The 27,912-nt window shown below is 42.3% G+C and overlaps 1 protein-coding gene across 7 annotated transcripts; it reads left to right on the top strand.

The window, feature by feature from the left end:
- Nucleotides 1-414: 414 nt before the first annotated feature.
- Nucleotides 415-22,513, top strand: CEP152 (centrosomal protein 152). 7 transcript variants are annotated; one of them, XM_048052375.2, is made up of 27 exons: nucleotides 415-551; nucleotides 1,223-1,345; nucleotides 2,707-2,807; nucleotides 3,066-3,141; nucleotides 3,351-3,692; nucleotides 4,189-4,354; nucleotides 5,138-5,278; nucleotides 6,132-6,271; nucleotides 6,567-6,767; nucleotides 8,012-8,159; nucleotides 9,289-9,380; nucleotides 10,220-10,383; nucleotides 11,416-11,623; nucleotides 13,123-13,236; nucleotides 13,342-13,472; nucleotides 13,655-13,783; nucleotides 13,946-14,081; nucleotides 14,897-15,076; nucleotides 15,749-16,021; nucleotides 16,153-16,284; nucleotides 16,421-17,071; nucleotides 17,553-17,727; nucleotides 19,262-19,343; nucleotides 19,438-19,544; nucleotides 20,222-20,378; nucleotides 20,674-20,777; nucleotides 21,038-22,513. In XM_048052375.2, the coding sequence occupies exons 2-27, from the start codon at nucleotides 1,259-1,261 to the stop codon at nucleotides 22,036-22,038; spliced, it is 5,238 nt and encodes a 1,745-aa protein (XP_047908332.2). In that variant the 5' UTR covers nucleotides 415-551; nucleotides 1,223-1,258; the 3' UTR covers nucleotides 22,039-22,513. The 7 variants fall into 7 exon arrangements, with proteins under 7 accessions (XP_047908332.2, XP_047908329.2, XP_047908334.2 ...); XM_048052372.2 differs by having other exon boundaries at nucleotides 4,186-4,354; XM_048052377.2 differs by having other exon boundaries at nucleotides 4,186-4,354; nucleotides 20,991-21,219.
- Nucleotides 22,514-27,912: the final 5,399 nt, after the last annotated feature.

Genomic DNA, 27,912 nt, shown 5'->3' with positions numbered 1-27,912 from the left:
CGCGCTCTGTGGGCGCGGGCACGGCCAGAGGACGGCTCTGGCACGCCCGTGCAAGGAGCGGGACGACGACAGGCCCTCCAGATCCCCCCTCGGGGCTGCGCTGCCGTCACGACATAAGTCGCGATAGCGCCGTTGGGCCTGCCTGGAGGCTCCGGGAGCTGCGCTCCGGCGACGCCATGGCGCGTTGCCAGGCAACCACCCCGGCTCGCTGCGAGATGGCGCCCGGCCCCCCCCCCAAAGCCCCGCACCACGCGCGCGCGCACCGCAAAAGCCCCGCCCCCTCCGCAAACCGCCACGAGCCATTGGCCGACCGCGTAGCCAATCGGCGCGCCGTCCTCCTTCCCGCCTCCTTCCGCGCCTGCTTTCGAACGAGCGGGGCGGGAGCTCTGCGGCGCAGCCCAACTCTACTGGGGGCGGGCGCGTGTGCCCGCCTCCTTCCTGCGCAGCCTGGCGGTGATTGGCCCGCTCGCCTGTCAGTCGAGGCGGAGGGCGCATGGCAGGTTGTCACGCGGAAGAGCGGCGGGGCTGGCGGCGGCTGTGAGGCCCGGCGGGTATGGCCGGCGGGTATGGCCGGCGGGTATGGCCGGCGGGTATGGCCGGCGGGTATGGCCGGCGGGTATGGCCGGCGGGTATGGCCGGCGGGTATGGCCGGCGGGTATGGCCGGCGGGTATGGCCGGCGGGTATGGCCGGCGGGTATGGCCGGCGGGTATGGCCGGCGGGTATGGCCGGCGGGGGCCGCGCTGAGGGGACGGGTCTGAGGCTGTCGCCGCCCCGCGCTGCTCCCGGTGCCGTGAGGAGGGCGCTGCCGGCGGGGGTGAGCGAGCTCCCGGGAGGCAGAGCCTCGTCGTCACACAGCTCGGTGGGGAGCCGGCCCGGCGCTTGTGTTCTCACAGCTCCATGCGGGGCAAGGCGGGAAGGGGCCGTGGTCGTCACCGCAGGGCTCCTGTAACGCAGCGTTAGGGCACCAAGTGAGGTACCGCGCCTTACGCGAGTTGGCGTCGTTTCATGGCGTCACCTAGAAGGTGCTTAGAAACGAAAAATACCCCTCTCACCTAGAAACAAAAAGTCACTCAAGCGAACCACACAGATAACTTGCAGCGTTTGCGCCAAAAATATTCGTGTTTGGTTCCTTAATTTAGGAAGGGAGCGTGGTACTTTACGGTATACACCTTCTTCCTCCCTACTTTTACTCGTGTATGATGTTTTCTTGTCTTGTGATAGGCTTTGCTGGATGCCCAAAAACACTGCTAGACCACGATGTCCCTTGACTTTGATAGTGGAGCTCTACAAACTCAACATGATGAAGAAGACTATGACCAAGAGGACTATGCAAGAGAACAAGAGGTTGAAAAAAAAAGAAAGTTTATGTGAAGGTTTTCATAACTAGTGTACCACCATTTTGGTTTAGATTTATATTCTCTTTGATATGAGCAAAACACAGGGTACAGACTTTTGCAAAAGCAGCATATAAAGTATGAGATGATAAGATGGTGCATTTTAAGCAATGGCATATGTAGAGGCTGAAAGTCTGTGATCTGTTGCTGAGGCAGTAGATAGAGTGCCAAAAGGTGCAGTCACTTACTTTTTCTGGTCTTTTTTTTTTACAGCTTTTATACTTACTGTAATTATTTATGAAAGAAAACTGTTGCTCTCTATGACAATCTACTTAGCCCAGAAAAGAACAAGGAACCACTTTTATAAGCTACTGATTATAAAATAGATACTCTAATACCTAGAAAAATATATTCCTTTTTTTTTAGTGGAAATATTTTAGGTGTTTCTATACTCTTTGTTTCATAAAGGAAACTAGCAAAAATGTGCATTTGATATGAATGTGCAGAGTGGTTTTGTGTGGGTTGGTAAATCATGTTCACATGAGGTAACTTCCCTGAGATCTGCTTAAGGTATCCCTTTCTTTAGCATAGGTAATGTAAAGACAAATTCACAAAAACATGTAGCAGAACAATAGATGCATAACTTGTAAAGTTGCTATTGCAAATATAGTAGAGAACCTTACTTCAGATCCAAAACATTCTACTCAGATAAAGAATGTTGTTCAGGGAGTTGAGAGAAGCAGCTCCCCTGTGAGGAAATGCTGGGAGCAGAGTGTTCAGCCTGGAGAGGAGAAAGTTTGGGAAAGTTTTGGATGAGAAAGTTTTGGATGAGAAAGATCTCATCAGTGTTCGTAAATACCTGAAGGGAAGGTGTAAAGAAGACATAGCCGCGCTCTTAGTGCTGCCCAGTGACAGAACAAGAGGCAATGAGCACAAACTGAAGCACATGAGTTTCTAAGAGTAAGGAAATGTTTTTTTACATGTGTATTTCTCTCAGTAAGAGCAGGTTTTGAATGTCCAGTACCTCTTACCTGGTGTATAGGGAGGAGAAATCTCAGCATGATAAGTAACAGATTATCCTAGGACACATCTGTCCAGTAGCCTCTCCCTTAACTGTTCTGGGTGTGGTTCTTTTTGTCACAGGATTTTCCCAGAAAAATTCCTAGGTTGGTAACTGTAGTCTCTTAAGCATTGCGTGGTGCAAATCTCTGTGAATTCCAGTGTTGTCAAGGAATGATGTCCTTTTCAATGGAGGAAGAAAGTCAGGGTTTTGTGCAAGTGGCCTCTTTCATCTGTGTCTGCCTGTCTTTGCATGAAGTCCTATGGGTTCTTTTGAAAAGCGTCTAATGCATATGGTTTGTTCTGCTTCAGCTGCAACAACTCTTGACAGACCTTCCCCATGATATGCTGGAGGACAGTGGAGACCAGCTCTCCAGCTATTCAGACTGTAGCATTCACGAGAGTGAGGAGCAGTAAGTCCCTTTGTACTTTATTTTTTGTTATTCTTACTTAAGTTGTGCTGTTGAGAGCAGAGCCAAATCTCAGCTGATGGGGTAAATGAGAGTAATCCACGTAAAAGGCGTGCTGTACTGCAGTAGGCAGTATGGCAGGGGCTCTTTGAGAAATAAAGTAGATGCCAGTTACTTTAATGAAGTAGTTTTTTGTTTGTTTGTTTGTTTTGCTTGATTGAGGTCGTGAGTACCCTAGGTAAGCGTCTTCTCTTTCTCTAGATCAGTTGAGCCTCAGAAGCCTGATGGACGGTGGAATGATCATCCATTGATCGTTGATATCGTTGATCCTCAAAACGTAAGTTTGTCTAAATAGAGGTGTAATGAGTAGGAACTGCTTGTCAGTAGTAACATGCTAAATATTCTCTGAATTCACTAGAGGAGTTCTTATGTTGGTGGCATACTTTGCTATTTATCTGAAGTATTTTGACCTTGAGGGCTGGTAACTCCACAAAGAAAAATCTGAGTTTTCAGAGAGCAAATTCTAAACCCCTTATTCATTTATAGAATTATAAGGAAGGACAAAATCTGTATCCTGAGCAATTTCTGTGTGACCAGCAAGATGATCATGCTGAAAAACGTGCCAAGAATTGGAATGGCCTACATAATGAAGAGAAGAAACGTTTATATGATGCTAAAGAAGATTACTGTGGCCAGAACAGTCAAGAGGATCCAGATAATGTCTTTCTTGGTAGAGATGGGTTTAATGGTCCAAGGTGCTACCAACAGAACAATTTGTATCATCTTCCTGAAAACTTTAGACAGTATACAAATGGCCATAAACCAGAATTTAACTGTCAACAAAGTAAAATAATAAACTTTCCAGATGCTTCAAAGGAACATCTTAAGGTATTTCAGAAGCTTGTGTATTTTTCTGTCCTTGTGAAAATTTTCATAGGTCTTTAGCTGCTGGTAGTAATATTTCCAAATGTTTTCAGTCTGTTGTTATCAGTTAAAACAGCAATGGGAGGCTTCTGTAATTAATTTTGTGTATGAAAACAAGAAAGCATTAGATATCTAGATTTGTGTGTGTGTGTTTGTGTTATTTTTTTATTGCTCTTTTTGGCTAGCTAAAAGTCCATGAGGTAGAATGAATGTGATGCACTTAAGTGTGTGATGACTTTGAAGCTGATGCCTCACCAATCTGCTAAAGCAGAAACCTTCATTGAAATTTCCATCTCAGTTGAATGATGTGTGCTGAATTGGAGCCTGAAAATAGGAAGAGGAGTTAATAGAGCTGCTTTTAATGTCAGCCTGTAAAGCAAAAAGGAAAAATATTTTCATTGATGGAAAACTACAGTTGTAGCTTTCATTTCTTTGTTCTTATATATTGTCAAAACAGCAGTTCATTGCATCTGAAGTTGTTAGCGGCCAGTCAGCGGAAACTTACAAAGTAACATATAAACCATACCAAAATGGAATTCACCAAAAAATTCCAGTAACCTCGGAAGGAATGAGAAGAAATGAAATGTTTGAAGATTTGCAGAATGAATTCTTGGGCAATGATGAAAGTAAGTGCTTCTTATTTAGACTTGAAATAAGCTTGTGTGAAAAGTCCATGGGAAATCATCAGCAGAAAACCTGTTGGTTTCAGTAAATTTTAGAGAACAGCTAGCAGTATTTTGAGATATGTGTGTATATATATGATCTTTTATTTTGTTCTGGACTTATATTGGGATAGCCTATTTTTATTTGATTTTTTCCTCTTTATTTAGAAATCAGCTTTTCTTTGGGGTATTTGAATTTCAGACAACTTAAATGTAGTTTTGACTGGTGAGACTGAACAACAAGAACAAAAAAGACCAAGAACAAAAAACAACACATTTCATCCTTCTGATGGCTTGATCTCAAGTTGTGCTGGTGCTCTATGTCTTGATAATACTGGAAAATAATGAAGTGCTGTACCGTATGAGTCATGCGTTGATCGACACCAGATTGAGGCTTTTCTGCTAAGTCCACTTAAAATGACAGAACTACTTTGCTTGTTGGCCATCTTGAAAATTTACAGTTGCCACTAAACTGGGCATGAATTCACATCATGCAAACATTTTTCTGGGTTTGTTGTTATTGATGGCTGGAGAATTGTAGGTGCTAACAAAGAAATTCAAACCTAACAGAGCAACTCAGGTGATGTGAATCAAACGTGTATAAAACATGATATACTGCTGTGAACTAACATTGAATTTGGCACTACGTGGAAGAAATACCTTGGGGCAATAATTACTTATGGTCACAACTTGGTTGGCTCATTGACTGTGCTGACTTGTCAGAATACTGTATTTGAAATTTGGCAGATTCTTCAGAGAATATGCAGATTCTTCAGCTTCGAGCTCTAAATAAAGCAAGAGAAAGACAACTGGAAGAACTTAATGAAAAGCTAGAAAAGAGTGCACAGCAGATTAGGTATCTGAGTCATCAGCTTTCAATGGTCAAAGGTAAAATATTGTACTGATCTCTGATTTTTAGCTTTTATCCATATCTAGCAACTTTTTTATAGTGAACTTATTTATTATATCTAGCAACTATGATTTACATAGTGTCTCTGCAAGTATTGATCATGTTTACAAACTCAACTCAGGATTATGGGGACCTAACCCTCTCGCACAACACTATTTTAAAGAAAATTCCCTTCATTAGTGCTTGGCTGCGTAACTGTCTGAACTTATAATGCGTTGTTTCTCAAGACTACCATTGTACTTCAGAGTTCCCATGTGTTTGGCATCAGAAATTCTCAGAAAAATGAGAAGTTTGCAAAAGTAATGTGCTAAAAGTACAAAGAAACAACAACAACAAAGAACAGGAGAAATGTGCCTTCCGAAGTGATCAGAGCTATAGTGGAGATTAGTGGTTGTCTTGTTCTCTTGTTTTCTTACAGAAACATGCTAAGATCTTATAGAATTAAGAATGTAATTTTTAGAGTGCAGGAGAGAGAAGACTTTATTTGTCAACCACTTTGATGTCTTGACTGTTTCTGTGGGGGAATTATTTTATTTCTCCCTTAAGAAGTGTTAAGGGATGATGATAGTTCTGAGTGCTAACAGGACGGTTTCCACCTGACTTCTGAGGGTACAACGTATCAGAGTGCTTCCAGCTATCAGAGGAAGAAAGTGGTTGCTAGATGGAGACTAAATGAACCTCTGTGTTCTGTTTTCTGCTTGTTGCCTATAGTATGAGACAGAGGGCTCACAGAATAGTTCTGTAGAGCAAGGATACTGAACAGTCATGTTCCATGTAGTTGCTGTGTGTGTGGTTGTGTTTCTCACGCAATTACTATGTTTCTCACTGCAGATGAAAAGGATGGTTTGGCTGTTAGCCTTCTTGAATCTCAAAAACTCTATCAGAATGGAAAAGAACGGGAAGTGCATCTTGAAGGTCAAATAAAGGCACTTGAGACTCAAATTCAGACTCTTACTGCCAAGGAAGAGCAGGTACTATAAATATTTTTAAACTGTTTATTGTAGAAGATCTATACAGGATATTTGTAGTGCATTTGCATTAAATATCATTGCTAATCTCACAGCACACTGTTCATAATCCTTGCAGAAGCATGAATATATGGTGAATGAATGGAATGTATTGGTGGAAAAATAACTTGTATTAAAATCCAGGCAGTATCTGAGGATTTTTAGCAACTCTTGCATGAAAAACTGATTTGACATACAGAATATTGGAGCAAAGGTGAAATAAATGTAATTGGGAGCTACTCTAATACTCTTCATACAGATATTGAAGCAATCCAAAGTGGCAGAGGTAGCCATGGAAAGCATGCAGAAGCAGCTGCTAGAACTTCAGCGATCAGATGCCCTTCAGCGAGCCAGAGAACAGCATGACGCCATTATTTCAGCACTCAAGCAGAAGCATGAAAAGCAAGTATTGTCATTAGAGCAGAACCTTGATGCTACAAAATCTGCACTCCAAGAGCAGGTGAGAAATTGTTATAGGACACTGAGTACTTTGCGGCAGAAGCTGCAGAACTCCACATTTCCAAAACCGCACTTCTTGGCCTATAATCCAAATAACTCCTTATGGAAGGTGTTTGCTGAATGGGAAGAAGATTCTATGTAAGTCTCAATATTATGAAGTCTATGTGTATGTGTTTGTAAACATCTCCAGGCAGTTGCAACTTGAAACTGTTAATATAGCAGATGCAAAAGAGGCTCTGTTTTACTGGAGGAGGCAAGAATTCAGTGTTTTAGCATCCCTCTTGAGCTTTCATTCTGTGAGCAACTTTTCTTGAATTGACTACCTAGGAATCTCTCCGGGAAAGAAAAGAATTAACCTTGTGTCACATAGTTATACAACTTACTCTACCTCTTATGTCATAAGAGTCCATCATGCTATTTAATATATTTAAACAATGTACTGTCGGCAGACCTTGACAAATTGTCATCTTCTTTCCCATGAAAGAAATAGAATTAAAGAACTTTCTATAATTTTTTGTCGTAACATAAATATGCATAAAAATAAATGGGCTGTATGTTTGAATTGAATCATCTTTGCAAATGAGAAAACACTGCTAAATTTCTGTCTTTAAGCACTACTTTTTAGCACTGCTTATACAACTACTAAAAAAAAAATGTTTTTATGGTGTTATGTTTGGGGTCTTTAGAGGGAGAACTCCTGATTTTAAAAGAAAATAGAAAAGTCAGAAGGAAATAGAATACCTCATCTTTACACCTAGCTAAGCAGTGCTAGATGAATGTCTACTTTAATATCGTGTAAAAAACTACAATTCCTCTTGTGGGAGCATTGAAACTTACTAGCTTGTCTTAAGCTCAGTAGACACAAGATGATTTAAGCTCAGGCTTAAGGTAAATAATGTGAAGGCTTGATTTCTCTGCAGTGAGCTAAGTATACGTCACTAATTGCAGGGCCTATCCGACATGTCGAAAACGAACTGCTCTAGGAAGCACAAAATGGTTCACATCCATGTATGTTTATATATGGGTATACTTACTGTCTCTTAGTGAAAACTTAGATGCTGTAAGAGATGACTTGTCAGCCAAGGATAGCATTTCTGCTGTGGTTAATTTGGCTGGCCTTTCTTTCCCCTTAGGACTGATATTTTTTTTCTCACGTCTTTTGTGTGTTGCCTCTTTCTCTGTATCTGGAGCTGTCCTGGATGGGTAGATGTTTATAACATGAATAAAAATAATGTTTCTTCCTAGAAAGAACTCTGCAAAAATCTAGGAGAGCACATTAAGCAACTTGAGAAAATGCTTGAAGAAACCAAATGTGAAAAAACTGAAATAATAAATAGATTGACAAGAAGTCTAGAAGAAAGCCAAAAGCAGTGTGCAAACTTACTGCAAACAGGTCAGCCTTGTACTCATACCTTATCTTTTCTTGCAGATATGACTCAAGTTTTCTGAAGTATGAAACTGCAAATCTGTGTTCCTATTGAAATAGGAAACCAACAATTTAAATACAGCAGTAGCAGAATTAAAGCTCCTAATTTTGTGAAGTTTCAGTATAAACAGACATAAAGTGGTTTTCAATAGATAGGTCTTTGAGAAGCAGAGCTTTGCTGTTTTCTTGTACAGTAAAAAAACAACCCTGAATTGCCATTCAAAATTCAAATCTGAGAGATTTGAATTTGAAAATAATTGCTTTTGTGGACGGAGACTGGTTCTTGAGAATTTATATCAGTAGCAATAGTGTGTGGGATTTTTTGCTGATTTTTGTATGGGACTTGTGCCTACCTTTAGACACTGAAGTCTTCTAATAGTTAGGTATGTCCTTTCTTAGAATCCAAACATCTTAAGTAAATAAAATGTCTTTCTTAATGGATCCTGGATTAAGTGTGTGTTCTGCTTGAGAACTGTGGTAGTCTAGAAGAAAAGTCTCTAGAGAGAGCCTGGTAGTGAGAAAGGAGGAGAAAAATCTTATTAGATCTGTACTATGTAGCAAATAAGTAATACATATGATATTTAAGATATAGCTGCCAATTGTCCAATCACCATGACTTTTCTCCATGCTATATTTATCAAATGCCTTAGACCAATAATAAATTTGCAAACTCATAAAGCTAAACTCCTTGCCTGTGGAGGAAGTGAAAGTGGCCTGTTTTCTAAGATGGTCCTGTTTTTGCTAACTTCCTGGTACACCAAACATCTGGCAAATCTTGTTCCTGATGTCATTAATTTTAAAGTGACTATAAAATTTTTGAAAAAACAGAGTTACCATAGTTCCCAAAGTTTAAAACAAATTGCTGTTTAAATTGGAGAACTGTAGTAATCCAAGTTCACCTGTTTGATATAGTGAGAAGTATTCTTGCCTTTGTTCTTTGTATTTTGTATTAGCGAGTTCAGGGAAAGAGAAAGAGTAACACTTACTACCAGAGTCAACGTGGCTATTTTTAACAGTGATCTTTTTTCAGATTGCATAGTCTTTCTTGCAAGTTTTCGATTTACCTTCTCTCTCCTTTTTTCCCCCCTTGCAATAGGCTCAATACAGGAGACAAATCAGTTACGGTTTCAGCTGCAACAAGCTCAGTCTGCGCATATGATAAGCAATAACATGAACAAGGCTTTGCAGGTTAATTTATTTTATAAAATATGTAATGTTTAGTTTGATTTTAATTTGGTTTGGATTTTAGAGGGAAGGGCGTTATAGCTAACAGGTTGGTAGTTGAAATTCTTATTCATTTGTTGGGGAAGCTAGCACAACTCCCTTCAGTAAACAACTACCTACTACTTTATCTCCCAGTATTATGTCTGGAACTCTATTTTTTATTTTTGTAATTAAAACGTGGGGGAGTATATCAGCACAAATCATATCATACATCTGTCTAACTTGCTTCTGAAAAAAGAATGTAAATTCAGTGTGCTGGATATCATATAGGGGGCCTATACGGATGTTTGGAGTTATTACCTTCTGAACCTTACCTTTTGCCAACAAGAGGGAATGCTAGGGAGTCCTCTAAAATATCAGTGAAAATCTGTTTTTCCAGTTCAGCTCAGGTATTTGACTTGTCTAAATCTATCATCTTGAAGTAATGAATCCTAGTATGTGCTAGAGTAATAAGCTATATATGTTTCTGGTATAATAAAATGGATGACAACAGGGTGTCAGGAGGGAAGAAAAAATAATCGTTTCATGTATCAACTGTGAAAGAAACAATAGTATGTACTAATTGACAGAAAATATTACCTAATTAATTTGTAGTCTTAACATATGCATTGCTAGAGGTATTAACAATAATGGTGTAAAAAAAACACCACCTAAAGCTAGATCATTCAAGTAATGAATAATAATTAGGTAATATTTAGAAAGAATAGCTCCATGTATTTGTTTTCTGTAGAAGAGTTACCATGGTCTTAATATGTTTACTTGTAGTTTCTTTGAGTATCATTTTTTCTGTCTCTTACTTTAAGGAAGAATTAATGGAACTGAAAGAAGAAATAACTTTTTATGAATCTGCTGCCAAATATGGAGTATTTTTGAATGATGCAGGTGGAGAGCTGCATACAAACCTCAGTGATTCCTGTGTAGATTTGGGAATTAAAAAAATCACCCAGAAAAACTCAAGGTTCTGCAGGTATTGAATGATTCTTACTGAAAGACAAATCTAAAATCCCCAAGAAATTATGCAAGTAATGCGCGAGTTCAGTTTCTTTAGTAAAAGATGGTGTTACTGGATCAATATGTAGGTTTCCTGGTAAATACTTGAAATACTGCTTGTATTGCCAGGTAATCTGGGCAATAGGAAACTGAACTAATACCATAAATTAGATACCTAATTTCTGCTTTAATAAATTTTCAGGTTTCATAAGGACTATGTTATTGTTCCTTTTTGGTGTTTTTCTGGAGCGAAGGGGAAGTTGTAGAAATGAAATAGATTTGTCTTCATGGTATAAGTTAGAAGCCTATGCTAAGAAACAACACCCCTAACCATTTTTTTTTAACCAATTGCCATGAGAATACATTAGAAAGCATTTAACATGTGTAGCAAAGTAAGGAGGACTTTCACTTACTATGCCTAGTCAGCATTGCATGGCATGTGAGAATAGCCTGGTGTTCTTCAAGACTTGAACCCTGCTTTAACTGTAGCTCTATGTGGGTAAAATCTGGAATGTAGTAGAGAACATACATATATGTGTGTGTGTATGTGTATATATATATATATTCGATGATATATATGTATATATATTTGGGCAATTTAACTGCATATGGAGTGTAACGTAATTTCTCAATAAGAAGCAGCCATATCTTTGCCTGTGGAAATACTTGATTTTCTTGCTGGTTGTAGGGGTTATTGCATGGATACCTATTTGCTCAAAGATTCCACATAGTTACTTAATGCTCAAGCTGTTTTTAAAACAACCGATCAAGTTGTCTTGAAGTACTTTGTCATGTGAGAATGGATCTTTTGTGGAAACATACAGAAAGTTTGTTCTTTCTGCTGTTAATTGCAGCTTGATGAGAAAACATATGGCTTTTGTATTTGTGTTCCTTCATTCTTTTTTCCTCTGTATTTCTGGTACTGTTAGTTGCTCTTCTGCTAGCACTACCTTTCAGATAAGTGTGTTTTGTCTTTTAAATGCTGATCTGGTTATGTCTTTCCTAATAGTATAATACAGAACAGAGGCATGGACGAAGAACTCTCTAAAGACGAAATTATTGTAGAATTAAAAGCTGAATTGGAACGCTTATTGAGCAGTAATAAAATGAAGAGAAACCAGATTACTCAATTACAAAATGATCTTAAGGATTGCCAGAAGACATTAGAGGAATTCAAGCAGTTGTTGAAAGCAGAAAAAGCATCAAAAGAATCAGAGGTTTGTTCTTTTTACACGTTTTTAAGTCCTTGTAAAGATGTACTGGGTTTTAGCAAGCCAAACCATCATTTAAACTTACTATGAAAACAGGTAAAAGAATTTAATGAGAGCTGTGGTCACAGCAATTAAGCAGATCTGTCTTTGATCTTAAGGAAAATAGTCATTTTCATGATGTCTTGTTTCGTATCTTTGGTGAAAAAGAAACGAATTGAATAGCAGAACTTGGGCAGAATATATCTTACTAGGTCAGTTCTGATATGATGGATTATTTGCTTGATAACACTTAATAACCACTTTGCTTTTCTTCAAGAACTGTATTTCACTGGAGAAAGTAGGTTTTCTTTATCCCAAAAGACTTGTAATTTCTTTGAGAAAGCCGATGGTATCATGGATGAGACATTAAATAGATTGCCTTCTCATTGCATTCACGCCGTAATTTGATCAATCATATGCTGGGCTGCATAAAAAGTGTGGCCAGCAGGTCCCAGGAGGTGATTCTCCCCCTCTGCTCCACTACTGGATGAAGTACTGGATCCAGCTCTGGGGCCCCCAGCACGAGAAAGATGCGAACCTGTTAGGGTGGGCCACAAAAATGCTCAGAGGCCTGGAGCACCTCTCCTATGAAGAAGGGCTGAGCGAGCTGGCAATTCCTAGCCTGGAGCAGAGAAGGCTCCAGGGAAACCTTATTGGAGCCTTCCAAATACATAAAGGGAGCTCATAAGAAAGATGGAGAGACTTTTTACAAGGGTATGTAGTGATAGGACAAGGGATAACTGTTTTGAACTGGAAAGAGGGTTGACTGAGGTTAGATGTAATGAAGAAATTCTCTGTTTATGAAGGTGGAGAGGCACTGGAACAGGTTGCCCCAGAAAGTTGTGGATGTCTCATCCTTGGAAGTCACAGAATATCCTGAGTTGGAAGGAACCCACAAGGATCATGAAATCCAACTCCAAACAAGACCACCCCAAAATCAAACTATTACGTCTGAGAGTGCTGTGATTTGAGCCGCCTGGTCTAGTGGAAGGTGTCCCTGCTCATGGCAGCAGGTTGGACTAGATGATCTTTAAAGGTCCCTTCTAATGCAAACCATTCTGTGATCCATGAAAAATCACTGATACTATGCCCCTCTTGACCACTTAATTAATTCCAACTGTAATATGATTGGATTCATAATTTCTGCGTTTGTAATCTGTACATTGTGACCGGGATGTGGGACAGGAATATAGTATGCTTCATAGGCATACTCTCTTGATTGGATAGCAACACTCATTGAGCTCAATGTTCAGTACGTGCTTTTTAAAAAAAATTTTGTAGTGCTGTTTCTCAAAGATAACAGTGATGCTGTTATATTTGCACGGCAATACTTTACTTCGGGTTTTTTGTTTTTTAGTTTCTCTAAGTAAAATACTTATTCAACAGTTGTAACTGTTTTTAAAGTATCAATTTTCAAAGCATATAAATCTTGAAAGTTATCATAATAATGTTTTTTTTACTTTTAGGCAGTGAAGAATACAAATGATCCTTTGGTGGCCAATCCGTTAGTTCTTGATAATCTTAAAGAAGAAGTTTGGAGACTCAGAAAGGAAAATGAAACTTTGCTGCAAGAAGTTCAGGTGAGACAAAAATGTTGTGTATTCCATTAAAAAAAAAAAGTGCCAAAGCCTGCATTATAAAAGGTTCCTTAAAACCTGCCTGTTACTTGACTTCTCTTTGTTCAGAAACATACTTTGACTATTGAAGAACTGAAAGAAAATGAGGAAAAACTGAAAAACTCAAACCTGGATCTCTGCTGTCAGATGAGAAAGATTGTTCAAGATTTTGATGAGAATAAGCAAGAAGCGCTTGACAGGTAGGTCTGTTAACTCTGTTTTGTTTCTTTTGTGATATTTTTATCCTGCATGTGTGTTTGTGTACCAGCTGTTTGTGGGGAGGGGTCTGCACTGGAAATCTGGTTTCTTGCTTAAAGAAGAGCAGAACTCCATTTACAAGGGGGACTAAAGAGTGTTTTCCTTTCCTTTCCTGGAACTGTAGGTGTGAAAGAACGTATCAGCGCCATCATGAGGATATGAAAGCCCAGTTTGAGAAAGAGCTGATCGAGAAGTATGCTGCAGAAAACCAGCAGCTTCTACAAAGTCACGAAGAGAGGGTCTCGCAGCTGAAGTAAGGCTTTTCTTTTTCTTTTCTTTTTCTTCTTTTTTGTCATTGTTCCTGAAGCATTCCCGCTCCTGTCTGGCCCTTGGTGCCAGTTATGCTTTTTTAAAACAGACTGAGTGTCCTGTGAGTGTAAAGACTGTTTGCTAATGAGTAATCTGTGCTGTGAAGGGCTACCATAGAGGAGCTGAACAGAGAGATGACTGCGGTGAAGGAATGTTACATAGCGGTCTGTGGTGAGAAGGACACCTTGGAAGCTACTTTAAGGCAGAAATTTGAGCAAGAGCAGCAGCTGAAAGAAGAGAAGGTACTACTGGACATACCTACACACCACTCTCAGTTCATCGTGTTTTAAAAATGTAATGTGCAGGAGTGGCTTGAACTTTGTCTGGAGCAGAACCTTGGAAGAGATGCAGCCGTATCAGAAAGATAAGCATTGTGACCTATTGATTGTTAAGTTAGCCTACTGCTGTGTTGTGTGGTTTAACATACAGTGGCAGTAACCCTTTCCAATGGCAATGCCTTTTCCCGCAGTTGTCCTTCTTATAAAGTGGACTCCTGGAGACCATTCAGCCAGCAGCGTGAGCTATTGCAATCTCGAGCTTGTTTCCAAAAGACCTTAGTGACAGTGCAAGTTTTCTTCTCCCTGTAGAAACCTGATGTGCAAATGCTGTGTTTTTTTTTTTTTCTTTTTAAGTAATAACGAATGGAGTCTGCAGCATTGATTAAGAGCGTTGCTTTCCTGAAGCTATGAGTGCCGAATGACTGAAGGGAGGTCAGCTGTCTTGCTTAGTCCAGCACAGCAAAGAGATGCAGCTGAAAAAGTGCTGGGAGATGCGGATGCTAGATAAGAGAATGTGCTTTAGAGCAATAGGCTGTAGTAACCTCTGATATTGTGCCTTACAACACCTCTTTCTGAGAGCTAAATCTCCTGTCCTAGGGGTTGTTGGTAAAGTCAGGCTCTAGAGAGTGCATCGTGCATCTCATGCATTCTCATTGCTTTGTACCAGAGCAATTTGGCAATTTGCTGTATGTTGGAGAATGCTTCATCCTGTATGTTGGAGAATGCTTCATCCGTGGTGTGTTTTTAGTATTATTGCCACTTTTTTTTTTTTGGCCAAGCTCAAGAAATGGCTTCTAGAAGAAAAAGAAGAGTCTCTTAACCTTCTGAGGAGCAAGCTTGAAGAGAAATACAGTGATTCTATGAGAGCAGCAAAGCAGCAGTGGCTGAAAGAAAAAGGAGAGCAGGTTGAAAAGGAAGTCGCGTTAGCCAAAGTCCACTGGGAGAAGGAAGAAAAAAAGGTATGGAGCTTTTACCTGGGGATTTCAAATGAACCAAGTGAAGCAACCAATTTATTTTCAGAAGGAGGACTTGTATGTATGTACACTAGACTTACTCATTGTGCTTCTGCCATTTGAGGTGGTTGTTAAGGGTCTGCTGTTTCAGGCGCTTCTGATGAAGTCAGTAGGTATGACGTATGCTTGGGATCTTTGCAAAATTAGACCTTGTAAAGCAGCATACAGACCGTAATCACAGCTACAGCATGCTGGAGTTTTCCACACTAATTGGGTGTTGAATGTTTATGCTTTGTATTCTGTTTGATTTGGTCATCCTGAGAACGTCTTCTTTTGTCTCCTTCCATGCAGAATAAAGCTGGGAGGAGGAAGAAAAATCATCTCCTTTAACAAACAGATAGTGGGAAGTGTGTATTTGGAGGGTGCAGGGGAGTGGGAGAGCGTGAGGGGACCCACTGACTAAGAAGCGCCTCAAAGCGTTAGGTTTTGATGCTTTTCAGAAATGTAGAGACGTGGCTTGGAAGAACCTCGGTGCTCTCAGAGCATGGTTTTGGTGTTCTGCTATCAGGGAAGCTTACTAGTGTAAGCTGACTTTTGCTTGTTAAATGCCAGTGCAGCTGTGTTTATATTTGAACAATGGGCAGATTGTCTTAAAAATATATGTATTTTTTTCCTTAGAATATAGAACAAGTCATTGGAGAGATAGAAAGAGAATGGCGAAATAGGCTGGAAGAAATGAGAAGAACTGTAGCTGACTGCAATGACTGCGGCAGCCAAACTGACAGAGTGACAGTAGTGGATGATGATTCATTCAAAGAGTTAGCAGGGATCATTGCAGATCAGAAGCTGCAGATCGAGAAGGCTCTGAAAGAAAATATGTCCTCCGGAGAGGCCTTAAGAGAATTTGAAATAGAACTGGAAAATAAATACTGTAAACACCTTGCCATCCAGGTAACAAAAAAATAGTTCAGTTTGCCTGGATCCATTGTAACTGCCATGCACAACTTTCACTGCCATGTGAAAGTAATAATAAAAATGTTCCCAGGGATGGTGACTGAAGCAGGCTCTTTACCTGTTTACAGGTAGAGGAAGCTTTAACCCAAGCTCGTGACAAGTGGCTGCAAGTATTAAGAGACCTCAGAGAGTATAAAGTAAATGTAAAGACGGAACAAGAAAAATGTGAAAGGGAACACCAAGGGACTGCAGCAAAGCAGGTAGCTGAAAACACTTTCATATGGGTGGTGGTATTGAGCTATTCCTTTACTTTGAGGTACACTTAATTATTTACTCAGTTACGCTTTAATATGAATTCTGTGTTTGTTGATCGGGTCTGTTTTATATGTTGATCAGTTAGCCCTGATTCTCTCAGCTGCCGAAGAGAAGTGGAAGAAAGAACATGAGAATACAGAGAGGTCTGGAGCAAGAATGAAAGAACTGGAGGAAAAGGTGGTTTCTCTCAGGAAGGAGTTGGAGCTAAAGAAAGAAGAAATGCCTGCAGCTATCAAAGCAGAACTAGCCAGAGCCCGTGCTCAGTGGAACAAAGAAAAGCAAGAAGAAATCTTGCGGATACAAGAGCAGAATGAGAGAGACTACCGTTTTTTCTTGGATGACCACAGAAACAAGATTAACGAGGTACTTGCCACCGCAAAGGAGGATCTTGCAAAGCAGAAGAACAATCTCTCCGCCCAGAAAGAGGCGGAAATGAAGATGTTACTAGACCAGAAGCATCGGGAGTGGGAGGCTCAGGAAACGAAGAGACTTCAGGATGAGATCAGTCGTTGTGAGGAGAAGATTCTGGTTGAGCTTGAGCACTTGTTGCAAGAAGTCCATGAAGAGCTAGTTGAGTGCGCAGCTAGTAAGTGTTCCTGGGAGGACAGGTGTTCTGATGCTCCCGATCAATTAAATAATCGATGCAAAGGCAAGCTGAAGGCATGCTTACAGAAAGCCTACAGAAGAACAGTTCACACAATTCTGGAAAAGGACAAGCAAGAACGGAAAGAGGTAATTTTTCTGTAAGTGGTAAGTGCCAACCAGAAGAGGGTTTTGAGAAGTCAGACTCCTACCTACGTTTACTGGTAGGAAGAGTCCTTTAGACCTGTGAGGGAGGGCTAAGGCACGGCTAGCAAGTGAAAAGGAAGAGGCTAAGCATATCTCTAACACTCTCAGTGTTTGAAGAAGAGGAATAGCAGGTTAGGAGCATTCCTTTTTAGCACCGAGACAGATAAATTAAGGAGGTGCACCTGCCATCTTAAGTCTGGGAGCCTGTTCAAAACTCATCATGTCCTGATTTGAGCTGCTGTCTTCAGTTCTTTTGCAGGGCTAAAGCACCTGGGATGCAATTACTAGGTCTACTGGTCTCCTTTGGGTTGCTTGCTTTTATTCCTGCTAAGTTAAAGCAATTAAGCAGTATGCTGTGGCACGCCTTTATTTCTTCTTTGTGTGGCTCTGTGCTGGGTTTTCAGAGGGTGTTTTTCAATTGCAGAAATATGAAGAGCTACTGAGTAGCGTCAATAAAAATGCATACCCTAGCATGCCCCGAGACACAGGAGAAACTGGAGACCTGGCAACACCTCCTTCGTACGGCATTGGTCAGCAGGCAGAAACACAAAGAAAGCCGAGAAGATGTCCACCCCTGCAGAGAGCTGGAACAGATGGAGGTATTGGGCTTGTTTTCACTCTGGCAGATTGTGCCATCCAACTAAGCTTGTTAGTAGCAGTCTTGGCTGGTGAGCCTCTGGCTGGTAGAGGGAGAGGTAGCTGTTCCGACTAACGTTGTAGATGGAGGAATGTGACAACCTTTGGGGTGTGATAGTTCCGTGAGCAAGCCGGTGTTGAGACTGCTGAGCAGGGTATGGTCTAGATGCTGTCTTGAAATGGGTAAGTACTCAGCAAGAGCTTTGACGACCAAATCGTACTCCTTGCTGCTGCTGCTGCTGCTGCTGTTAGACAAGACAGGGAATTCTGCCATCATGTCAAGGACACGGTTGTATTGGGAATGGTACTTCACCTGGCCTGGTAGTTTTTCTGATTGTTTTGATGAAGAGTTTAGTTGAGGAAATGTGACTCGCCTGGGCAATGCTTCTCCCTTTCACCTTCCCCTGTTCCCTTCTCTTTTGTAATCTGTGTAATCTGTGTATGGTTGAGCGTTGTAGCTGTTCTCAAAGCTGTCACGTGCTACGGCTAAGCCAGAGACTGTGTAGCTGTGGCAAAACTTCATGGGAGGCATGAAAGTCTCTCTGGGGCTTTCTGTTTAGTTTGAGTTCTTGTGCAACCACAAAACATCGAGTGAGAAAGCCCAAGAGAGCCTTTGGCTTTATGCCTGTAATGTGGCTTGAATTCCTTCAACACCAAAATAACAAACCATCTATTAAACACCAAACAATGCAAGCAGTGCAGCCCTTCTGTCTCTAGAGCTCCCTGTCCTGGCTATGGAAAGAAGCCGTTGCTCTCCTGGAAGTGGCCCAGTCTTTGTGAGTTTCTTAACTTAAGTCAGCCGCATGTGAGTCTTCCCAGCTGGGAGAGTTTCCTTCAGCTGACTCCAGAAGCCCCTGTTTGGCTGTTGGTTTGGAAAATAAATAAATAAGTGAACAGTTGAGAATTCAGCCTAGGAGTCTCCTGCTGCTGCCTGTTTGGAGACCTCTGTGGAGACTCAGATGATCGCGGACGGGAGTTTGCTGAGACTGCGAGGGGTCAGTGACTCGATCGGTGCTGCCGCCCCATTCTGTAACGGGGTTCCAGCCTCATGTGGTTAGTTTAATTAGCTGAAGACAGCGCATGCTTTCTCAGCAAAAGGAGGTCGCAGTAGAGCTCTGGAAGTACGCGGGTTGGGTTAGATTCATTTTGGGCACGTGGGTGATGTGTGACGTTTAGGAATTGCTGTTGAAGATCAGCACGGTGCAAAGGTTCACACTGGGAGTCAGCTAAGGGAAGTTCAGAACGGCTTGGCTGTGCTGGCTGCGTGCTGAGGGCCAGTGACAATTAGTCTGAGATGATTTTGTATTGAGGCTTTACTAAAATGTGTTATGTTTGATTTCTGCATGGTAGTTACTGCCATAGCTGAATGTTGTCTGGTGAAGCTTTGTGACCTGGAGCTCTTCTACCAGAGGCAGCAGTTTTTGTGATGTCCGATGTTGAACTTGACTGGAGTGTAGGCAAGTACAGTGTTTTATGGTTTGTTACTTGCTTTTCTAGGAAATGAGAAGTTTCTTGAAGCTCTAACTGTCAAAAACTCTGAGGTGAAGGCTAAACTGAGAGACCTGGGAACACCGCCAAGGTATTTAAAAGGGATCTTTTTAAGGGATTTAATAGCTGATGCTCACCAGGTCTAAGCTACTCATATTGTGGTGTGTGACTTGTATGCTTTTCAGGTCACTGTCCGATGGAGGTGTCTCAAAACCCTGTACGTCCTGCTGCTCTGTGAAAGGGCTGGAAGAAGTGCGTGCTCTGTACATTACAACCGTGAGCAAGATTAAGAGTTAAGTTCTAGAGTCTTAGCTAAAATGTTAAGAGAGCAAAATAATTCCCTCAGTTGCTTCCTCGTCCTTGAGCCAGCTCGCACAGGAGTCTGACAGCCAAGTCACCTAAGAACTGCTGTTTGCTTTCTTGCTGGAGTGAATGTGAGAAATGGAGTTGTTGGCATGATGCTGGGCAAGCTTCATTTGGAGGGGCGAAGCCTCGTTTTGCCTTAATTTCTTTGTAGTACTACATTATGTGTTGTTAAATGGTAAAGGCAATTTGGAGCGCTGACCTTGTTTCTCCCGCAAAGCAGCTGCCAGCCCAGCAACTTGTTGTGAGGGAGCACCTGCTTTTCTCTTGTGCTGTGTCCTGCTTTCTGGCCCTTTTGGCTTAGTCAGCAGGCATCTGGCTGAGGAGAGGATTCGAGTGCAGCTCCAACTCTTACTGGAGGGCAGTGGGTCCCCGAGTGCCAGCTGTACCTCTGTGGAAGAATTCCTGGTGCTGGATATGCCAGCCAACATTCCTCTCTGGTCCCTGCCTCTTCTGCTGGCGAAATAGTGCTGAAGATGCGGAGCGAGCCAATTAAATTCCTGTGTCTGATATTTGGTACTGGCTCAAATGTCCTCTTTGTTTGCTTGTTTTTTGTTCCCTTCCCATCCTGGGTTAAACTAGCGCTAATGAAGTGTGTTTGTGTAGGTGATATGCTTAATTATATCCATGGAAGTAAGGAGAGGGCTGCCGCTATGATTAGAGCGGAGGTTTTAAGAGCGCGCCAAGAGACAGCACGGAAAATGCGGAAATACTATTTGACATGTCTTCAGCAACTTCTCACTGATAATGGGAACTATGAAGGGTAAGCTTAAGCATGTTTGGAAATTTATTTTTGAAAGAGCTATGTAAATTTTAGCATAATGCTGTTAGTCCACTGGCAATTCGGGCTATGTTGGAGCATCAGTGGTGCAGCCTGAAGTGCTGCCGGTCTGGTGAGGCTGGCACGGGGTCACTGCCGAGCTTGATGCCTGAGAATTGCTGAGCAGTCTGACATATTGTCTTCTCAGTGTTTGTTGGCTCTTGCTAGCAATACTTTCAAGTACAATCTGAAAGGAATTGGTTTTTAGTTTTTTCTCATGTTCTGTGATTCTCGTCAGAGCTGAGGAGAAAATAATGAACGCTGCCAGCAAGCTTGTTACAATGGCTAAAGGACTTGAAACACCTCTTCAACACACATCCCAGAGCAAAACTACCCGCTCAGGTTAGTCGCGATTTATAGCTGTTTCCTTCTTAACAATGCACATTTAATGGATGCAGTAATGAAAAGGCAGGCGTATGGTGATGCACTGGTTCTCGACAAGCCTCTGAACAGATATGTAAACATATGCTGCTCATTTTGACAGTGCTAATACTGACAAATCTTTATTTAAAAAGGCATACAAACAAATAACCCCCTGCCCTTTTTTTCTTCCAGTGTTAACATTTCCTTCCGTTAATCTGTTTCCTTCCCTGGCCTTGTAGCTCTGCTGCTAAATTCTGATCTGCCAACCAGAGGAGAGTACTCAAAAAGAGATGGCCTATCTCAAAGTCGGCTAAACCGCATGGAAAGCAAATCTTGTGGCGAAAGTATTACCGAGAAAGCTAATGATAAAGTTGTTCATAAGTGCGTTTCACGTGACTTGAGACAGCAATTTGATGCAATGCAGACTGAAACACAACATATGCTTCCTGAAACAGATGCTTCAAATATTCAGAATGGGAATAATACTAAAAATCTGGTTGACTTTACAAGAGATCATCTGTTAGAGTTTTATCTAAATGAAGATGGAAGCAGAGAAGAATACAGCCCCATCATAAATGTAAGTAAACCACTCCTGTGTGCAACTAGTAATTTAGGACATCAGAATGCCTCTCCATCTGCCTTTCATGTCAAGTTAGAAAATATGCATGCAGTCAGCCTTACAGATGGCCTTGGTGTCTCAGGGCCATCTCATCACATGCTGAAGAATCAAAATGAAAGATTAGTTTTGAAAGAAGATGAATGTATACCATCGTGTGGAAACTGGAAAACTACAGCTGAAAGAACTCAAGACTCAGATTTTCACAAAATCCCTGGAAGGGATGAAAGTAGCTGCAGTAAATGGAATTCTGTGAATGGAAGTCTGTGTCTGGATAGTAGTAATATGCCTGTGGTGCATCCTGAACAAAAACCCAATGCGAATGTCCAGGCAAAGTTTGTATCCTGTGAAGAATCTTTTTCCACTGTCGATGAAAGTGTTCGTGGTACTTGGAGAGAACTTACCAATGGCCGTGTCAAGAATCTCAAAGTGAAAAACAGTAGTAAGTTTTACAGTAGAGGCCAGATGAAAACAAATCCAGAGCGTACTTCATTCCTTGGGTCTGACAAATCAAATTCTGCTGTCACACAGCTCAGCGTGTTGCCAAACTCAAATGCACGAAAATGCTGCAAGAAATACTTGGAAAAGAATGTCATGGGATCCCCAGTCTCTTCAGCAAGATAGTGGTTTTGATTTTTTTTAACTTGAGCCAATAACAATGATTCCTCATTTGAAGGAAAAAATATATATGTAAGTGTGAGGAAAGGGGAAAAAACTGTTTCATGATCAATGTTACAGAATTTGAGTGTTGCATGAACAAATTCTATGCAATTGCTTGAAATATAAATGCAGACTTCTGTTTACTTTTGGAATAACACTTTCACAGCTGTTTATAGTGTATTATGTATGTTTATTAAATAGAATCTATTTTTATATTAAGTGTGCAGTGTTTATATAAAACAAAGCTACTTTAACTTGTGGTAATCTTTTTAAATGCTTGTGAAAATTCCTTCAGTGCTCAATGAGAAATGTTTGAAACAAGTTTTTCAATGGAGCTTTCCATTTTGGAGAACCCCCCCTTGTTCCTCTGTATGTCTCTTCATAATAAAAGTGTAAATACTTACCTTAAATTATTAAAACAAATCAACTATCAAGTAAACTGTCATGTATTCTTCTGTTGGATACAACAAAAAAAAAAGCTTCTACTGGATGAAAGAAAGTATAGGTTAAATTAACCACAAGGAGGTGTTTCTTAAATAGCTATCAATTTAAACTGAAAATGTAGTAATTTTTCTTTTGATGGTTTCAAAACTTCCCTTTAAAAGCCTGTTCATATTTGAGAGAAGAGATGGGTGTTTTAGATGTTTTGCCTGTGTCTTAACACTATTTTTCTTGGAGTGGGATTTCATTTCTAGGGATACAGTAATGAAAACAAGCATTTTTCTGCTTTCTTTATTGGCTCCGTCTGTGTTGCTTGCACAAGGTGTGGTTAAAGCTTGTTGCAATTAATTGTATGGTTATGGCTCAGCAAATCACATCACCGGTAATACAACACACACAAAAAAAACCATCCTCCTATTTGGCCTGTTATACTTGTGTGTTATTAGAAGAAACAAAACCAAGGTTGAATCACAGAATCGAAGGGGTTGGAAGGGACCTCCAGAGATCATCGGGTCCAACCCCCCTGCTAAAGCAGGTTCCTTAGAGCAGGCTGCCCAGGTAGGTGTCCAGAGGGGCCTTGAGTATCTCCAGAGAAGGAGACTCCACAACCTCCCTGGGCAGCCTGTTCTAGTGCTCCGTCACCGTCAGCGTGAAGAAGTTCTTTTGCATGTTGGTGCGGAACTTCCTGTGTTCCATCTTGTGGCCATTACCCTTTGTCCTGTCCCCACAAACCACTGAAAAGAGGTTGGCCAAATCCCTCTGTCTCCCACACCTCAGGTATTTATACATGTTGATGAGATCCCCTCTCTGTCTTCTTTTCTCCAGGCTGAACAGACCCAGGTCTCAGCCTTTCTTCATAGGGAAGATGCTCCAGGCCCCCTATCATCTTTGTGGCCCTCCACTGGACTCTTTCCAGGAGATCCCTGTCTTTTTTGTACCGGGGAGCCCAGAACTGGGCACAGTACTCCAGGTGAGGCCTGACCAGGGCAGAGTAGAGGGGGAGGATCACCTCCTTTGACCTGCTGGCCACACTCCTTTTAATGCATCCCATGCATCCCATTGGCCCTCTTGGCCACGAGGGCACACTGCTGACTCATGGTCAACCTGTCGTCCACCAGGACCCCTGGGTCCTTCTCCTCAGAGCTCCTCTTCAGCAGGTCGTCCCCCAGCCTGTACTGATACGTGCGGTTGTTCCTTCCCAGGTGCAGGACTCTACGCTTGCTCTTATTAAACCTCATTTGGTTTCTTCCTGCCCATCTCTCCAGCTGGTCCAGGTCTTGCTGAATGGCAGCACAGCCTTCTGGCATGTCAGCCACTCCTCCCAGCTTTGTGTCATCGGCGTACTTGCTGAGGGCAGACACTATTCCCTCATCAAGATTGTCGATGAAGATGTTGAACAAGACCGGACCCAGCACCGACCCCTGGGGAACACTGCTAGTCACAGGTCTCCAGTCAGACTCTGCGCTGCCGATCACCACTTTCTGAGCTCGGCCAGTCAGCCAGTTCTCAACCCACCTTACTGTCCACTCCTCCATCCCACACTTTCTCAGCTTTGCTATCAGGATGTCATGGGAGACAGTATCGAAAGCCTTGCTAAAGTCAAGGTAGATGACATCCATTGCTCTCCTGCCATCTACCCAGCTGGTGATGCCATCATAGAAGGCAACGAGGTTGGTTGAGCACAACTTCCCCTTGGTGAATCCATGCTGACTACTCCTCATAACATTCTTCTCTTCCACTTGCTTGGAGATGGCATCCAGAACAAACTGTTCCAACACCTTTCCAGGGACAGAGGTGAGACTGACTGGCCTATAGTTTCCTGGATCCTCCTTCTTGCCCTTCTTGAAGACCGGAGTGACATTGGCTATCCTCCAACCTTCAGGCACCTCTCCTGTTCTCCAGGACCTTTCAAAGATGATAGAGTGGTTCAGCGATCACTTCTACCAACTCCCTTAGCACACGCAGATGCATCCCATCAGGACCCATGGATCTGTGTGCGTCGAGCCCACTCAAGCGCTCCCAAACCACTCTCTTGTCAAACAGGGGGGAGCCCTCCATTTCCCAGACCCTTTCTCTTCCCGCCAGGGTTGAGGAGTCCTGGGGGGGAGTCCCGGAAGCAAAGACTGAAGCAAAGAAAGCATTCAGTATCTCCGGCTTCTCGGCGTCTCCCGTTACCAGGACACCCCGCTCATTCAGCAAGGGACCCACATTATCCCTAGTCTTCCTTTTACTGTTTACATACTTAAAAAAAAACTTATTATCTTTTATCTCTTTTGAAAGCCTCATCTCTAGGTGGGCTTTAGCCTTCCTCATCGAGTCCCTGCAGGCCCTGACAACACTTCTATACTCCTCCCAAGAGGACAGGCCCTTTTTCCACATTTCATAGACCTTCCTCTTCCTTTTGATCTTATCGATGAGCTCCTTGCTCATCCATGCAGGTTTCCTGCCCCCCTTTCCTGATTTCCTACTCTTAGGGATGCACCGATCCTGAGCTTGGAAGAAGTGCTGTTTAAATGTAGCCCAGCTCTCACAAGTACTCTTGCCTTCTAGCAACCTAGCCCATGAGATACTCCCAAGCAGGTACCGGAAGAGGTCGAAGTTGGCTCTTTGAAAGTCCAGGGTAGCAATCCTGCTACTAGCCTTACTTCTTCCACAATATTCTCCTCCATGATACATAAGCATTTCATGTGTGACAACGTTTAACTCTTATAAGGATGGTCTCTCACAGTCAAACAGCAACGCTTAATCGGAGAATCTTCTCAGTGTTTAAGAGGAAAACAGAGCAAGATTGAGGAGAGATCATATGGAGAAAAATGTATTTAACTTCCTTTACCAAACTGCCTTGCCTGTTTATATTTTAGGCCAGCTGGCAAGACAGAATGCGTTACAGCTCTTGGTCTGCAAGACTGGTTTGTGTCTGGAGACTTTGTAAGGTGATCGAGTGAGAGAGCTCTGCATTTCTTGGTGGCCTTTAATGTTGCCAATAAATGCAACCCCACTTCCTCTTTAGTGAAGGTGGGGTTTGTCATCATCAGTGGGAGCAAAACAAGGCCACGAGAGACTGCTCGTACCTGAACAAACACGGGCAGTGGTTAAGTTCAAGGGCCAAATTCCCAGCTCTAAGTTGAGGAAATAGCTGTGGCCTTGTGTGCAGGTGTAGTGGGTTTACATGGCAAGGTTTTGGTAGCGGGGGGGGGCCATAGCGGTGGATTCTGCGAGAAGAATCCAAAAGCTGCCCCATGTTAGATAAGGGCCCTGCTGTTGGCCAGAGCTGAGCCAATAAGCAACATCTGTGCCTCTGTGTGAGCATTTTTAAGAAAGGAGAAAAAAAATGCTAGGGATCAGCAGCTGGGAGAGAGAGAGGCGTGAGAAACAGCCTTGCAGGCACCAAGGTCAGTGAAGAGGGAGGGGGAGAGGTGCGCCAGGCACCAGAGCAGAAGTCCCCTGCGGCCTGTGGGTGAGGACCATGGTGAAGCAGACTGTCCCCCTGCAGTCCATGGAGTACCACGGTGGAGCAGGGTTCCATGCTGCAGTCCGTGGAGGACACCACGGTGGAGCAGGTGGACCTGCACTGACGGAGGCTGCGGCCTGTGGAGGACCCCCACCAGAGCAGACCCCAGGCTGGAGCTGTAGCCCATGCAGAGGAGACCATGTGGGAGCAGGTGACCTGGCAGGAGCTGCTGCTGGCTGTGGGGGATCCAAATTCCCCGCCCTAAGTTGAGGAAATAGCTGTGGCCTAGTGTGCAGGGGAAGGCTTTTGCTGGTTGTCCTCTAATCCCTGAGTGGAGGCTTCTTTTTCCAACGTGGAATGGCTTTTCTGGTTTGCTCAAGCATTTTTCCGAGTAGCAGAAGCTAAGGAAAAGAGACGCTTTTATTGCTGTTTAAGAGGTGCTTGAACAGGTGCTTGAACCAACTGATCAGACAGACTCATTCCTTGGCCTCATCCAGAAACCTTTGCCAGGTGAAGAAAGCTTGCAGAAGAAACCATGCAGCCATCCTGTCAGACACCACCGATGGCTCAGATGGAGCAGCTGAGGCCCCCAGATCTCTCTGGTGTGTACAGAGCACACTTTTCCATGTAATCCTTCACCCCAGATGGGTTCAGTAGCTTCGCTGTAGCTGCTCCATAATGTGCTGAGCTTTGTGCCTATACATGAACTGCTCTTAAAATTTTTCTGGAACGTAACCTTTTACGGTACGTTTTCCTTTGTATGTTTTCCGTCTGTTGTCTTGCTCAGTGTTCTTTGTAAGTGTGTCTTTATTTTGTTGTTTCACTGTAGCTTTTAAAAAACTTGCTGGGTTTGTGGTCCCTTCCTCTCCTGTGGGACAGGTAGAAGATGTTAAACAGACACGTGAAGGAGGGAGGAGGGGTGGAGTCCTTCCAATCCCACCTAGTAAAAGGGATAATGTTTAAATCTAGACACTTGCTGTTTTATTTGTATTGCATCACAGTACCAGGCAACATCAGTGACCAGTGCATCAATGCATGTGAGAATGTGGATGTAGATTGCAAAAAACAGTTAAATCCTTGCTCACCTAATATTTATTTTATATCTAGGTGCGCTTACAACTCCAGAGAGCTCTGCAGCTGCTGAGACATTTATTTCTCAGCCTTGTAATTTATTTTTTTTTTTAATTAGAAAGCAACAGCTGTCTTTCTTCAAAAATCCGTCTAATTTCGAAAAGAACGAGGAACACTTTGGATTATAAATTACAAATTTTAATATCTACAAAAGCTGATGTTCTTTTTTTAGTAGATTTTTTTTTGGATGTTCCTATTGTTTTGTCAAGGGAATTTGCAAAAATGTGTTTAATGTGACTGTTCAGAGTGGTTTCCTATAGGTTGATAAAATCATTTTCTTGTACAGTAATCTGCCCAACATTGACTTAACAGATCACTTTCTGGAGCATAGGTAACGTAAAAAATATTTGCAAAAATGTGTTGTAGAACAACAGCTGTAGGACTTGTTAAGATGTTGTTGCAAACGTGGTGTGGGATCTGATATCTGTTCCAAAACTTTCTACTTGGATGAAGAACGTTGTGCTTGTGCACACAACAGTGAACAAGCAGTGAATAATTGTGGAGTTATTGCTCAGAGAGAGGGAAAGAGAAAGTATATGTGCGTAAGTAGGATTATAAGTTTAGGGAGTTGAGAGGAACATCTCTCCTGTGAGGAAAGGCCATGAGGTGGGCCAGTTTAGCCGGGAGAAGAGAAGGCTCAGGGGTGATCTTATCCACGTACATAAATATGTATGGATGGGGAGGTGTAAAGAGGCCAAACATGTACTGCCAATATGTACGGAGGGAGGGTGTAAAGAAGCCAAAGCCACGCTCTTCTTAGTGGTGCCCAGTGGTGGGACAAGAGGCCGTGGGTGCGCACGGAAACATTCCGTGTT

The sequence above is a fragment of the Anser cygnoides genome, chromosome 11 (genome assembly GCF_040182565.1).
Source record: "Anser cygnoides isolate HZ-2024a breed goose chromosome 11, Taihu_goose_T2T_genome, whole genome shotgun sequence".
Taxonomy (NCBI): Eukaryota; Metazoa; Chordata; class Aves; order Anseriformes; family Anatidae; genus Anser; species Anser cygnoides.
The sequence above is the reverse complement of the archived record's forward strand: the minus strand, read 5'-3'. Positions and strand labels throughout refer to the sequence as shown.